Source organism: Centruroides sculpturatus, unplaced genomic scaffold (genome assembly GCF_000671375.1).
Source record: "Centruroides sculpturatus isolate CEXI.00-Female unplaced genomic scaffold, Cexi_2.0 scaffold850, whole genome shotgun sequence".
NCBI lineage: Eukaryota > Metazoa > Arthropoda > Arachnida > Scorpiones > Buthidae > Centruroides > Centruroides sculpturatus.
This window is the reverse complement of record NW_019385036.1, coordinates 202,036-219,281: the sequence shown is the minus strand read 5'-3', so window position 1 is coordinate 219,281 and position 17,246 is coordinate 202,036. Positions and strand designations below refer to the sequence as shown.

Genomic DNA, 17,246 nt, shown 5'->3' with positions numbered 1-17,246 from the left:
ATGTTATTGTTAATTGTCTACTTGGACTTTACTTATTAATAGGACTTAATACTGGTGTTTAAAGATTGGCACAGCAATGAGAGTTAGTTCAGGAAAGAACAAAATTTCTTTATTATATCACCTGTAGTAATAATTTCTGTACACATATTATACGTGTTTCGGGCTAGCATGCCCCTCATCAGCAGTACTACTACTATACACTAAAAAGGTAACAACAATAAAACAAATAAAACTTATTTAACCATATACCATACACTAAAAAGGTAACAAACAATAAAACTTATTTGTTTTATTGTTGTTACCTTTTTAGTGTATGGTAGTAGTACTGCTGATGAGGGGCATGCTAGCCTGAAACACATATAATATGTGTACAGAAATTATTACTACAGGTGATATAATAAAGAAATTTTGTTCTTTCCTGAACTAACTCTCATTGCTGTGCCAATCTTTAAACACCAGTATTAAGTCCTATTAATAAGTAAAGTCCAAGTAGACAATTAACAACAACATGCATAGCTAGATTGTTCATAAATCTACTAAATCTAACAAAAAATTAGCTTAATTGGCAACAATAACATGGCTAGCTGATTAGTGCAGGCTTGCAATTGTAGCATCACTGCTAATGTTAGGAATGCTGACGAATACAGAAAATACTAACGAATATGGGGGGGTCATCAAAATGTGATGAATATAATGTAGAGGTTCCACTGTACTTTAAATATCAAAATGTTTTATTTATATTTTATTTTTACATCACCATTCACCATTAAGACATCAAAGTAAAATTTGTAATTTTGCTATTATGTAGTTTGTAAAGTTATTACACTTGGGGGTTTATGGTCGGGTTTTTGCTGTGAGAAGGGATCTGTGGGCATAAGAAGTTTGGGAACCATGGCTTTAGAATGACTATTCATTCTTTCAAGTGACTGGAGTTTTGGTAGATGGAAACAAGTCCATGTAGAACAAATAAAACTCAATCAATTTTTCTCAAAGTAAAGAGCTTAATTTTACACTGTCATACTTTTCCTTTTATGTTATTCAAATGTATTATAAACATAGTAATATGAAACTTATTTGTTAAGAATTACATGTTCTTATTCAGTTGTACAGTATTAATTTGTGCCAGATCATACTTTTGTGACAATTATATTCACTCTAAAAGAAATTCAAAAGTAGTTTTACTTGTATGTTTTTCTCACTTATACAATATTTTTCTCAGTTTCTATGAAAAATGTATAAACAGGATTCAACTGAATATATTTATGCCTAACACACTACTGACAAAAATTAATTTATAATTAATGTTAACACAAGGTGCATCCTAACCACCTAACTTACCCATCAAATTAGTATAAACACACATAAAAACCTTTACTTGACCAGTAAAGGTTTTTATGTGTGTAAGGTTAGTATAAACACACATAAAAACCTTTACTGGTTAGTATAAAGGTTATAAGGTTAGTATAAACACACATAAAAACCTTTACTGGTTAGTATAAAGGTTATAAGGTTAGTATAAACACACATAAAAACCTTTACTGGTCAAGTAAAGGTTTTTATGTGTGTTTATATTAAGTAAATTGGACCAGTACCAGGTGAGAAGTAACTTCCATCAAATTAGTTTAATTGATTAAATTAATTATTAATTAGTCTAATAAATGCCTGAAATTTCAGCTTGTAGATATTTAGACATTAGAAAATTGGGCTTTATTATTTTATATTAAACTGTTTTTTGCATTTTTAACATTTAATAAATTAGGTATTATTTATTTATTAAAATTTAACTGGTAATTAAACATTATAAAATACTATAAATATTGAAATGTTTAAATTTCTTAAATAAAACTCAAATATCATTATTAAAAAAAAATAGTAATAATTTCTAGTTTCATAAAGTTTATTTTTGTTATATTTTGTGATTTTTAAAAAAAACTTTATTTGAATTAATATATGTTTTTTGATAAATTTATTATAAAGTTTTCAATTTTAGGGTGGCCAAATTACACCTGAAAGGCGTTGTCGTTCACGACCATCCAGTGTAGTAGGCAATGAATCTCCTACAAGCAGATCTAGTTCTATAAGTGAAGGAGTTAAACAAAGCCCACATCTTCCAACGAGACCTATGCCGCCTCCACCGCCACCTCAAAGCAAAAAACCAATCAGTAAGTTTTTATTTTTCTTGTTTTATAGAATATTTAGAAAATATTTGCTAAAACAAGTGAAAGAATGATAATATACAAAGTACATTATGCCACAAAAATCTGATATCATCAACAGTCATATTCTTTAAGTTTATTAGAAGTATTCACAGTAATTCTCATTCGTGTCATTCTCTGAATTTAGTGAGTATTGTGCAATTCTGGTCTCAAAGGATGCTATACTGCATAGATATTGTAATATTTTCCTAAATCTATAATGATAGATAAGACTACAATTTCTATTCTTAGATAAAGTTTTTATTTATACAATTGTAGAAAAACACCAAAATAAACTTTAGATACATGTAACAAGACGGACTAAAAAAATTTTTTTTAAAGAAACCTCTTATGAAAATTGACATAATTTCTTATGTATGGTTTTATTAATGTACAAGTTATTTGACCTATTTTCTAGACTCATTCGACAGGAGGTTTAGAGGGCTTTTCAATTCGAGTGGTGGAAGCTTTGTTTGTTGATAACTTTAGATAAAAACAGATATCGTTTCTTTGACAAATTAAATATCGAAATGTAAAAGGATTGTCATTAATTGCCGTACAATGGTTTTGATGGCCTAAAGATTTATTTCTGGAAGCTTTTGGAATATAGTGTGAGATCAGCCGGGGGTATTTATCTACTAAGATAGCTAGTACCACTTAATCAGCAATCTATTCCGTGAGAATAGTTCTCGGTCGTCCTTAAGAATGGCCTTTTCCCGAACTTAGGGAAACGAGTGTGGAGGGCTTCAACTAACAAGTTAATTTAAATCGGAATTAGATGATCGTGTAATCACCCTTTTCCTTCTGTCAGGATTCCTAGATACCAGTTAATCGAATTTAGATACGCGGATTAACACGCATAAGGGGTCTGATTCAGAGATCGAGGAGACATTATATTAACTAACTTGCTGCAAGGACCCGCTTCGCTGGGTTTTTATTTGTTCGTACATTTGTATGTAATATAGTTTTTATATATATATAAAAGACTGTTTTTCTAAGTAATCTAGAATCTAGCTGCAAGGACCTGCTTCGCTGGGTTTTTAAAAAAGTAACGATAGTGAAGATTAAGATAATTACATTATAGCCAATCTTACCCATTTTCACAAAATGCAAGAATTAGGTTTCCCGCAAAAGCGCAAAAAACCGCCTGTAAATCTTGCATGCCGCTTTATATTAACACTTCCCAGTCCCAATTCTATTTCTGAACGTCTCCTGTTCACGTCAAGTCAAACGAACTATTTTCAACGTTTCTGGAACATTTACAATCGTTCTATAATCGAACCAATATTCGAATTTTATGTTCGAATTTAATTTGAACAAATTCGAACAAAACATTCGAAATAGAAAGCCACTTTCAACCACTTTCAGTCTCATATCTCCCGCACCCTTATAGCTATCGAGACGCAACCACCCCTATGCACGAATGGAGACTTGGGGGGCTACCACCACATACAAACACCATTCACGTGCGATGTGTAGTTTTTGCGGAAAAGTGAAATATAGGGACATACGTGTCCATTTATATATATATATATATATATATAGATTTGATTAATTTACCAATGTAAGTGTATATTCAATTTTCTTGAGTTTGATTTTAGCAGTGAAGATAGTTGACAGTAAGAAGAACATCTTTTGAAGTAGGATCTGTTATATTCACTATGGCTTTCTTGTTCCTCATTACTTGTACATATTTTAAAAATAGAAATCTTTAAACAAAAGTACAACAAAAGGACGTGCAGTATTTTCATAATATGCCTGTTATCAGGTGAAACTTTTTAAAGCTTCTGAAGAGATCGCCAAAAATTTTGAATAAATAAAAATCAGCTGAATATCCTTAATTTTGTTGAAACTTTATGAAAAGAATAATATGAATTTTAGCAGGTAAATGGAAAAGGATGTTGATGTTAACTAATATAATTTAGTACACTGTCTACATACTTTACACTAGAAAAACAGTTGTTGATAACTATAAATCATATTTTACATAAGCAGAGTTCAGTGTACACTGAAATATAGGATTTCTGCTGATAAGTGATGCTAAACAGAGTTGAAGCTAACAATAGTTTACTGTATTTGATTAATTATCAGTTTTAAATACTTTTTGAAAATGTAGTGTTGATACCTTCCTGTTTACATAAGTTTTATAAATTTAAAATAATTTACTGTAAATATTAAATAATCTATAAGACAATAAATTACAAATATTTTATTAATTTCTATTTTTAACATTGTTTAATTCATATTTATTAACATTATTGGAAACTAATACAGTATAATTTGCATTATTGCAGTGTTCTTAAAAAAGCTAGCTAAGTTAGAATCGCATTTTGTGATAATTTGAAACAGGAACACAACAATTATTCTGAATGTATAAATTGTGTCAGTCCATAATACTAATTTACATAATCCTTAAAAAAAGAAAAGAATCAAAACAAGAAACTTCTTTTTAAGTTAATACATAACAAATGATCAGAATGGCAAGGTTTATTATACTGAATAATTAACATCATATTAATATACCTTATAACATAGTATTTCTTACAAAACGTGACTGTTACTCTAAGCTCATTATCATCAATTTAAAGCAAGGCATCAGTTTGATTAAAATACATAGAAAATCAGGCCATGATTTATGACTAACAACTTACAGAAGTTCATTTGGATTTAAATTACAGTAATACCCCGAGTTATGTAACACATGACTTACATAAATTTGCAGTTATGTAAAATATAAATCTTAAAAAATCTTGATTGCTGTTTTCCCAAGCAATCAAGGCCATTGTTAGCAGTAAGGGAATAACCCTATGTGATTTCTGGAAGAACTGCAACATCCTCAATGCCATTAAAAACATTTAGGTGGCATGGGATGAAGTCAAGCAAACAACAATGGATGAAACTCTGCTCAGAAATCGTTGATGATTTTAGGCATTTAACTGAAAAAGAACGACAAATGCACAGCTACAGAGATGTGCATGAATATGGCACAGCAATTAGAACTGGAAGTGGATAACAGTGTGAGATTCAGAAATTTTAAAGGATATTTTGCTTAATTTTCTCAAAATTTTAACTTAATGTTTTAACACGATATTTAAAATAACATTGCTGGAAAAAGGGATAGAATGTCATCCTTATTGTCAACAACTGCTAAAAGTTTATAATACTCCTTCGAGAATGTCAACGTTTGCCCATACAAACATGGTCTAACATTGCAGTTATCAAAGAATACAGTTGGCATTCGATTTCACCATCTTCTCATTGTCCCAGGAACATCTATGACCCTTCACCTACCAAAAGCAACTTTTGTCTATGACAACACCTAATCACGTGACAATTTTTCCAGGCTGATCTGAATATAAGACTAATACATCCCCTCTGTGGCAGTCTCTCTCCGAACGTTTGAACTTGGGCACAGTCACATTGTAATCAGTGATCCTTATAGTAGTCGGGTGGAAACTATTAATTGGTGTAAAAGTTTCCAAGAAAGGATCCCTGTTCAGACCTCAGAATTTATAGGAAAGAGGTATGATATCGAAATCGGTGTAAACTCTCTCTCGGCCCTCTAAAATTGTATGCAAGAGTTTAGTTAGCCTTATTAAACGTAATATTTGATTTTCTGTCTATGTAATTGTTTAATTGTTATTCATTAAATTTTTGATTTTCTTGTTAATGGTGTCTATTCCTCATATATCGCATATGCCAGACATGGGCAAATGTGGCACTTTTTGAGTTACATGTGGCTCTTGCTGAAAGTGTTAATTTCTGCTTTTTATGTTATTTTTACAATTTTTTTTCCACAATTTTGTGAAAATATGTTTATTTAAAAAATTCAATATTTGTTTTATATTATATTTATATTACATAATAAAATCGCAGTACAGAACTGCGGTACAAAATAAAAAAGTACAGAACTGCAACTCCCATGCACTTTGCAAAACCTACATTTCGACTCCCATTGAACTTTTGCTTGCCTACCCCTGGCATATGCCTTACCAACGAACCCTCTCATCCTCTTCCACTCGACCTGACAAACTGATCCTGATATCATGGGATTGGAAAATCGAAACACGCCATCCACTGACACAGTGAACAGTTTTTACCGAACTGTTTCCGGTAAAGGGGTAAGACCCCCCCGGTTACTCACAACAGTGACATTGATGAACTTTTTTTAAACCATGATGAAGAACTAACCAATGATGACCTTATTCAGTTGGAGGCATTCCGAAATTCTGAAGAAAATACTGAGTTATTTGAATTACCAACTCCAAATGAAAAGAAATTTTCTACTAAAAGATAAGCTGAGGTTTTTAACCTAATAAATATGGCATTATCCAAATTAGAATCAATGGATTTGATACTGAGTGGTTCAAAAATATAAACTACTGCATCAATTCTGATACAGTATGTCCATCTACTTAGAAGTCAGAAGAAAATCTTTTCAAAATTTAATACAGCATCGATTATCCGAATCAATTGGGTACTGGGGTTGTTCAGAAAATCGATTTTTCAGATAACTAATTACGTACGAAAAAATACATTATTAATATAGTATATTAATATATTCTATGTCTAAATTTTTCTTTGTTGCATGTTGCTTTGCATTGAATTTTCGTCGATGTTAAGCCTAACGAAAATTTTTATAATAATTGTGGCTATTGTATCATTAAAAATTATTTCTTTATTTTGTACAAAGTAAATATATTGAAAAATATAAAAACAAAAAAATTATATTTAGGAAGTTAATGTAGTATCAAAAATGTTCGATTCAGCACGACACAGTCCGACTGGAATGCCTTTGGTTAACTGATGTTTTGGTTGATTGGCATTTAGATAATCGATGCTCTACTGTATTTAAGATTATTTTTGTTACTTTTGTGATGATCCAAATTTTAACAAAAATCAATCATCAATGTCATCATATGTGTTTAATAATTGTACTACCGAACCCAAACTTAGGAAGTTGGAACCCGACAAGTGATACTCTCAGATATTTATCTCAACACGCAAACCTAATGTAAACTCTCTCTCTCGTAACCACTCCGTTAAATAGGTCAGTTAATCTGACATTATGATATGTAGCCTGTAATTTTTTTTCTTTTTGTAACTATTAAACAGTTATTTGTTATTAGCCCTAGAGTTTGAGTGCAATACTTTCGGTGTGCTGTCTTTCAAACTGTTTCCATCCCGAATCCGATCACCTGCTTATGCAGCTGTGTGACCTATGTCAAATCCGAATCAATGCACTGTCTTGGCTTCCATGTCAAACAAGACATAACAGGACTGACATGGTGTTGGTCCTGACGAGGCACTAAAGAGGTGCCTCGTCAGGTTTTTCTTTGTTTCGTTTATATATATACTTTGTATTTCTATTTTTTTTTTTAATACAAAAATATAATAAATAATATATATACAGTACATATATAATAATAAATACAGTATTGAGTTATTAATTATTTAGTTACACTTAAGCAATTTACAAATTCAACTTACATAACTCAGGGTATTATTGTAGTAACTTTCACAGGCCATTTGTATATACCAACATACACTATTTTGATATTTTAGATGCATTCAACAAGTTAAAATTATTCATTCAATAGATGTAAAATATTATTTTTGTTTTATCCTATATTTAATATAAAATTTTCCCATTTAATACAAAATAAAGTATTTTCTTCCTTGTAAAGGCATTATCTTCTTTTTATCTTTGAAGAAAAGCTACTTCCTTGTGGGTCCAGTGTAAACTCCCAATATGTGGATGGTTTTAGTCCTTTACTTCTAATTTAAATACAGTAGAGCATTGATTATCCAAATCAATTGGGGACTGGGGTTGTTCGGAAAATCAATTTTGCAGATAACCAATTATGTACGAAAAAATATATTAACCTATCCCATGTTGAAATTCATTCAAATCCTGGCATGTCCTTAAGTACTCTCTCATGGTTGTGCCAGTGCTGCCAGCTAAAATACACACATCAACAAAAATAATATTGGAGTAGCCCAAAACATAGCCAAAGATTGCAGTGCCACAGCACTAGTGGAAATTTAAATTTGCCAACTGGAAAGCTTTCGGTTGATCAATATTTGGATAATCAATGCTCTACTGTATAAAGATATCTTGCCTAGGCTTTACATCTAAACACTGAAATGTACAGTACAAACAACTATATTACACAAATATCACCGATATGCAATGAAAAAATTTTATTACTGCATTGGTACCTATCTAGAGTTTCAAATCACATGGAGTAGTGCTACTAATATTAAAGAAATAAAACATCTTTTTACATGCAAAATTTGCAAAAAAAAAATAATTAGCAGTTGTACAAATAAAAAACAGTAAGAGCACTGAATCATTTTAAACCATTGGAAATATTTACTAATGGGATTGATGTAGAACTGAATTTTTGTACAATGGCAACATTACCCCACTAATTGTAATGTTACTTAGTGTTAACATTTTTTTTTATTCATTTTAGCATTAGCATTAAACTTTGTCGTGAAGTTTTTGAAATTTAGTTTTATCTAAATTTTTTTTAAACAATTGTTTGAAATTTATTATAACTTCAATAATACATATAATATTTTTTTCAATGGTATTTGATTGTGAAGGTAATTAAAAATTTTAGTTGCTTAACTAACTTATTGTTAAGTATGAAATGATATTACATTATGATGATGATGATTTAGTTGACTGTTACTTATTCATGAATTATTCATTTATAGATATTAAACTAGATAATACATTTATTGTTTCATGATCTATCCTTATTTCATAAAAATCTAATTCTGTAATATGAAAATGTTGGATAATACTAGCCTAGCTAATGGAGTGTCACAAAACTTTAAAAAACATCTGAATAATTCCATTTATGATAGTACTAGAAAAGTGGTTACTAGAATTGATTTTTTTTAATTAAATTAATATTTCAATTTAACATTCGGTTAATTTTCTGATCCTTGTTATTTGTCATTTTCTTCAATACTTCAAATGAATACGATAAATATTTTAGTATTATTCTACTTTAGTTGTGTGGTTTAGCCAGAATTGCAATTTTTATTTAGATTATGAAATGAATTATAATTTAAATATTTGAATATCATGATTAATTTTTATCAGTTATTGTGATTTTTACATTTTTCATTAATATTAGATACAACTTGTTTGTTTTGAATCATAATTTAAAAATATGCTAGAAATAACTTAAAACAGCAATTCAACATGGTATGTAAGATAAAGAATGATTGTGGTGCTTCTCCAAAATATTTCTCGAGAAGAAATGTTTTGAAGTATGCTTTCATCATATTTCTGTAAAATTATTTAGAACCAAACTATTGCTGAATTTTCCCAATTTTTCTTTTCAGTTATAATGTAATTAATTTAGAATACTATCTGATCTTGAAATAGGTGATGTTGCCATCTTGTAAATTTTTAATAATTTCATTAATAATATAATATCTGAAAAGATTTATCTAGATTGTGATTTATATGGAATAAATTTTCTAGGCTTTAAAGTTAATCTTTACCTCTAAACATGTATATAATTTAGAGAAATTTGTTTTGATTATTCTGTTTGATTATATTTTAACTGAAGAAGTCTTCAATAAGATAGGCAAAAGTACTTTTGTATAAAAAGTTAGTCTGTTGTTTTGTATCATGCATTAAGTTATATTCCTGGTGTAAGAGAACATCAGTAAGATCTTTTTGTTAAACTCTGTCTTATCACATCTGTATATAATGCTTCTCATACTGTCCAACCTGTCCAATTTCTATCAGGAGTACCTGATATAAACTTGTTCTCTCTCCTCCTCTAATTCTGTCCTTTTCATTCCTCAGAGATTAAAAAATGTTTTGTTTTTTTAAAACTGGTGAATTGTGTTTTTTAAGTAGACTCTGAAGATGGATGAAAAATGTCTGAAAGCACTTAGTCTCTATTTGTTATCTGTTTGCACTTAGTTTGTATTCTGTTAATGTTAATTTCTTCTGTTAATTTCTTCAATGTTTATTCTGTTAAAAAGTAGATAATAGTATAGGTTTTTAGTGGTTGTTGTGTCTTAAGTGAACATATTTACTTTGCCATAATAACTAAATAATTTTTGAAATATTTTTAAACAAAAAACATACAAATGTAATAAAAAATAATAATGGTAATTAGTGTGGCCTCTCCAACTTTTTTTAATAATTTCCAAGANAGCAAAAAAAAGGAAAATAATATTAATCAATTTCAGTAAAAATAAATCAGATTTGCAGTATGCAGATAAATATTTTTCACTGCTGTAATTGTATATTTAGAAACTAAAGATCAAAATATGCATTGTTATGGTTGGTTTAAACTTTCCAGAATTTAAATAATTTTTCTTTTTTATAAGAAAATAAAAAGGAGAAAATTTATTATATTTTATAAAATTAAATTTTGTGTAAACTTTTAGGCAGAAACCCCATTGTACTTAGCAATGATTTTTAGAAATTGCATAAATCACCACTGTCTTATTTTTGTAGTTCTATATTGTCAAATCTTTTCTTACTGCTTTTTTATATGGAGAATCAGAAAAACTCACACAAAGCATATGATGAAAATAATAGTCATTACATTCATGAAACTTGGTGTAGAAGTTTTGGCCAAATAAAAACTGAGCTGAACATGTAGAATCATTATTATGCAAGATCATCAAATTATTAGACAATCATATTTCTTTGTATCATAAAACTTGTAAATAAAAAAACTGATTGTTTGACTTTATAGCAATTTTAGTTGGTGCATTTTATTTATTTGATTGAAAAAATTGTAAACATGGATAGTCTGTTTTATTTTAAACTTGTAAACTTTTTTAATGTAACAATGAAAGATATTTTCAGTGGTGATAGTAGCTATATTTTAGAATCAAATCTATACAGCTGTAATCATTGCCAGTCGCTATATATGTATATTTTTTTTAATTTAATGGATTAACAACTAATGAAAGATGAATATTATTTATCTCTGAAATCAGAAGCCACTAATACATCACATGTTTAAGTTTTTAACGTGAATCAAAAGAGATTTCTCTGTCATAGATATCTGATTATTAGTTTTTAATTAGTTTGTACTAAAATACTTTTAATTTCTAATGTTCCTGTTAAATAAGGGATATCTAGGATGCTGTTTACTTTAATAGAATTATTCTCTCCTTTATGATGAAACAATTTAAAAACTTCTGTTAAAGGAAAAAGCAAAAGAAGAGAAAACAGACAAACAAAATTCATAAACAAATTTGAGCATTGTTTGATGTTTCATTGTTTCATTATCAAATTTTCCAAATTTCTGGAAAATTTTAATTTGAACNGAAACACGCCATCCACTGACACAGTGAACAGTTTTTACCGAACTGTTTCCGGTAAAGGGGTAAGACCCCCCCGGTTACTCACAACAGTGACATTGATGAACTTTTTTTAAACCATGATGAAGAACTAACCAATGATGACCTTATTCAGTTGGAGGCATTCCGAAATTCTGAAGAAAATACTGAGTTATTTGAATTACCAACTCCAAATGAAAAGAAATTTTCTACTAAAAGATAAGCTGAGGTTTTTAACCTAATAAATATGGCATTATCCAAATTAGAATCAATGGATTTGATACTGAGTGGTTCAAAAATATAAACTACTGCATCAATTCTGATACAGTATGTCCATCTACTTAGAAGTCAGAAGAAAATCTTTTCAAAATTTAATACAGTAGAGCATCGATTATCCGAATCAATTGGGGACTGGGGTTGTTCAGAAAATCGATTTTTCAGATAACTAATTATGTACGAAAAAATACATTATTAATATAGTATAGTGTTGATACCTTCCTGTTTACATAAGTTTTATNATATTACAAAATTAAATAAACATCATTAATTCATTTTAAAAATGCTGGATTGAAGTTATTTGCATTTCTCTTCTCTCTAGCTTCTGCTCTTTTATAAATTTTATTACTTTTTTGTTGATATTGTATTTAAATGTTATCTTTGCTATTAAACTTGCATATCTTGTGCATGATGAACGAGATTTCAGCTTATGGCTATTCTATATGTCTAATTTATCTTCCTCAGATGTTTTAAATTTAAAAGTCTCAGATGTTTTAAATTTATTTGCAGATTATCTCTTATGCCATGCTTGCTAATATGGAAGTTATATATTTCATCAATTAATAAGTTCAGACCTCCCAGTATAACTTCAAAATATTCAAACTAATTATTAAATTTAATAAAATGGATTATCAAAGTAGTATCAATACATTAGTGAGCATTTAAAACAGTTTCAGTTAAAAGATTTAATATAGTGGAACCTTATTGCATCATTTCTGTTACCTTTGTTTTCCTATAAAATAAATAAATGGACTCCAATTTCAAAAAATTGTAGTCCTATAAATTTTCATTGTCATCTGTGTGTCCTCCCTTAATCTCAAGAACAGTAAAATAGATGAAATTCAAGACCAGAATATAGAAATCTTAGGTGCAGTAGCCCTGAGTTAACTATATACAAACTTCCAGTCTAGATTGGAGACCACTTGAATTCAATTCAAAAATTTTCCCCCGAATCAAATTAAATAGATGATCAGCACGACTGTTGTTATCAGGAAAAGTATGATGTACAGGGGCAAGACACTGACATTTTGAGATGGAGAAAATATATTTTAAATTAAATAAATTAAGAATATGATTAAAAATTGCAGCTTGGCATTGTGACAACATCACAATAAATAATTGATTGTCTTTATTATTATTATATATTTTATATATGGTAAAATATTTGAAATAAAAAGATTTTGTGTTTACACTAAATATAACACATTACATTAGTTTAATAATGCTCATGAAATGATTGATGAAGCAATCATTTCATGATCATTATTAAACCAATGTAATGTGTGATGCTTTCAAACTATTTACAATCTGTTTGTTTAAAAAAGAAAAGGTGAAGATGTGATATAANGTATTTCTATTTTTTTTTTTAATACAAAAATATAATAAATAATATATATACAGTACATATATAATAATAAATACAGTATTGAGTTATTAATTATTTAGTTACACTTAAGCAATTTACAAATTCAACTTACATAACTCAGGGTATTATTGTAGTAACTTTCACAGGCCATTTGTATATACCAACATACACTATTTTGATATTTTAGATGCATTCAACAAGTTAAAATTATTCATTCAATAGATGTAAAATATTATTTTTGTTTTATCCTATATTTAATATAAAATTTTCCCATTTAATACAAAATAAAGTATTTTCTTCCTTGTAAAGGCATTATCTTCTTTTTATCTTTGAAGAAAAGCTACTTCCTTGTGGGTCCAGTGTAAACTCCCAATATGTGGATGGTTTTAGTCCTTTACTTCTAATTTAAATACAGTAGAGCATTGATTATCCAAATCAATTGGGGACTGGGGTTGTTCGGAAAATCAATTTTGCAGATAACCAATTATGTACGAAAAAATATATTAACCTATCCCATGTTGAAATTCATTCAAATCCTGGCATGTCCTTAAGTACTCTCTCATGGTTGTGCCAGTGCTGCCAGCTAAAATACACACATCAACAAAAATAATATTGGAGTAGCCCAAAACATAGCCAAAGATTGCAGTGCCACAGCACTAGTGGAAATTTAAATTTGCCAACTGGAAAGCTTTCGGTTGATCAATATTTGGATAATCAATGCTCTACTGTATAAAGATATCTTGCCTAGGCTTTACATCTAAACACTGAAATGTACAGTACAAACAACTATATTACACAAATATCACCGATATGCAATGAAAAAATTTTATTACTGCATTGGTACCTATCTAGAGTTTCAAATCACATGGAGTAGTGCTACTAATATTAAAGAAATAAAACATCTTTTTACATGCAAAATTTGCAAAAAAAAAATAATTAGCAGTTGTACAAATAAAAAACAGTAAGAGCACTGAATCATTTTAAACCATTGGAAATATTTACTAATGGGATTGATGTAGAACTGAATTTTTGTACAATGGCAACATTACCCCACTAATTGTAATGTTACTTAGTGTTAACATTTTTTTTTATTCATTTTAGCATTAGCATTAAACTTTGTCGTGAAGTTTTTGAAATTTAGTTTTATCTAAATTTTTTTTAAACAATTGTTTGAAATTTATTATAACTTCAATAATACATATAATATTTTTTTCAATGGTATTTGATTGTGAAGGTAATTAAAAATTTTAGTTGCTTAACTAACTTATTGTTAAGTATGAAATGATATTACATTATGATGATGATGATTTAGTTGACTGTTACTTATTCATGAATTATTCATTTATAGATATTAAACTAGATAATACATTTATTGTTTCATGATCTATCCTTATTTCATAAAAATCTAATTCTGTAATATGAAAATGTTGGATAATACTAGCCTAGCTAATGGAGTGTCACAAAACTTTAAAAAACATCTGAATAATTCCATTTATGATAGTACTAGAAAAGTGGTTACTAGAATTGATTTTTTTTAATTAAATTAATATTTCAATTTAACATTCGGTTAATTTTCTGATCCTTGTTATTTGTCATTTTCTTCAATACTTCAAATGAATACGATAAATATTTTAGTATTATTCTACTTTAGTTGTGTGGTTTAGCCAGAATTGCAATTTTTATTTAGATTATGAAATGAATTATAATTTAAATATTTGAATATCATGATTAATTTTTATCAGTTATTGTGATTTTTACATTTTTCATTAATATTAGATACAACTTGTTTGTTTTGAATCATAATTTAAAAATATGCTAGAAATAACTTAAAACAGCAATTCAACATGGTATGTAAGATAAAGAATGATTGTGGTGCTTCTCCAAAATATTTCTCGAGAAGAAATGTTTTGAAGTATGCTTTCATCATATTTCTGTAAAATTATTTAGAACCAAACTATTGCTGAATTTTCCCAATTTTTCTTTTCAGTTATAATGTAATTAATTTAGAATACTATCTGATCTTGAAATAGGTGATGTTGCCATCTTGTAAATTTTTAATAATTTCATTAATAATATAATATCTGAAAAGATTTATCTAGATTGTGATTTATATGGAATAAATTTTCTAGGCTTTAAAGTTAATCTTTACCTCTAAACATGTATATAATTTAGAGAAATTTGTTTTGATTATTCTGTTTGATTATATTTTAACTGAAGAAGTCTTCAATAAGATAGGCAAAAGTACTTTTGTATAAAAAGTTAGTCTGTTGTTTTGTATCATGCATTAAGTTATATTCCTGGTGTAAGAGAACATCAGTAAGATCTTTTTGTTAAACTCTGTCTTATCACATCTGTATATAATGCTTCTCATACTGTCCAACCTGTCCAATTTCTATCAGGAGTACCTGATATAAACTTGTTCTCTCTCCTCCTCTAATTCTGTCCTTTTCATTCCTCAGAGATTAAAAAATGTTTTGTTTTTTTAAAACTGGTGAATTGTGTTTTTTAAGTAGACTCTGAAGATGGATGAAAAATGTCTGAAAGCACTTAGTCTCTATTTGTTATCTGTTTGCACTTAGTTTGTATTCTGTTAATGTTAATTTCTTCTGTTAATTTCTTCAATGTTTATTCTGTTAAAAAGTAGATAATAGTATAGGTTTTTAGTGGTTGTTGTGTCTTAAGTGAACATATTTACTTTGCCATAATAACTAAATAATTTTTGAAATATTTTTAAACAAAAAACATACAAATGTAATAAAAAATAATAATGGTAATTAGTGTGGCCTCTCCAACTTTTTTTAATAATTTCCAAGAGAGAGTTTTTAAAATTATTTTGAAAAATCCTTTTCTATTCCAATCTATGCAAAAATATAATTTATGTTAATAAATATAAAATCATATAATCTATTTTCCCAAATAAGAGATAAGCATTGAAATTATGGATAAATGTCCATTATTTCAATGTTTTTGTGTGAAGGAAAAAAACATCATTTCTTCAATTAAATATATAATTTTTAATTTGCAATTAATTGTAGAAATTTTTATGTAACTGTATACACATTTATTTTTATTTGAAATATATTTAAATTTACTTATGTTACATTTGAACTATTTCAAACAATATTTTGATTGGCTTATTGTGATGATGTAATTTAGTTAATTCACTAACATCAAACTTTAACCATTACCTATTCAAAAACAAAAATAATGGCTTAAAATTTTAAGAAAACAATTTTAAAATTTATGTGTAAAGCTATTAGAATGCAAATTATTTGCCAGTGAATCTTATTTAAGTGCTTGTCTGCTGTCATCATCATTAAATTTTTATATTTGTGATTAGAAATATACCTTAGGAAAGTGTTGATGAAATTAACATAATATGACAAGATTACAAACTAATAATTAAATTATTTTTTTAAGTGTTGTTTAATGTTTTCATTATAATTGCAAACTTTTTCATTTATAAATTGTTGAAAAGTTCAGTTTTTATAGCCTTTTCATAAAGATCTGTTTTAGCTATTGGCATTAAAGATTTTTTTCAGCTGTGTAGTTTTCATAAAGTTTTTTTCAATATTGCCAAATAATAATAATATAAAAATCAAAGAAGTTGTATAAAGCAATGTAATGTTAAAGGTATTAATAGATTAAACAGCAGAGTAGAGTTGTCTTTCATTTTCCAGCTTAAACTAATATCACTAGCCAATTACTGAATTTTCCTACATAACATTACATAACATTACATAACATAATATTTCCTACAATAACATTAGTATTAAATCATTTGTTTATTCATGCTTTATTTAAAAATTTTAAAAAATTAAATTAAATATGAGACACATATGCATAGATGAGTTTTTCAGGTGACTTAAATATAATTTTGCAATCAGTTAAGCTTCTATATATTTTTCTTGACAACTATCAGGTTCTCCATGAGTGTTATGGAATCAGTTGATAGTGATTAAGCCTAAGATGACTTATTTTTGAGTCTAGAAGTCATTACTTTCATACCATTAATATATCAATAAAATTATTTTACTTTAGATAAAAACTAGGGGTAAAATAAATAAATGGAC

The 17,246-nt window shown here is 27.9% G+C and overlaps 1 protein-coding gene across 2 annotated transcripts in view; it reads left to right on the top strand.

Moving 5' to 3' along the window:
* The window catches only part of LOC111633717 (arfGAP with SH3 domain, ANK repeat and PH domain-containing protein-like), an 80,232-nt gene that overhangs the window by 37,736 nt on the left and 25,250 nt on the right, over positions 1 to 17,246 (top strand). For both annotated transcript variants that reach the window (XM_023378328.1, XM_023378329.1), the window contains exon 4: positions 1,991 to 2,162. In XM_023378328.1, coding sequence (XP_023234096.1) covers positions 1,991 to 2,162 — 172 coding nt within the window. The remainder of the gene's footprint in view (positions 1 to 1,990; positions 2,163 to 17,246) is intronic.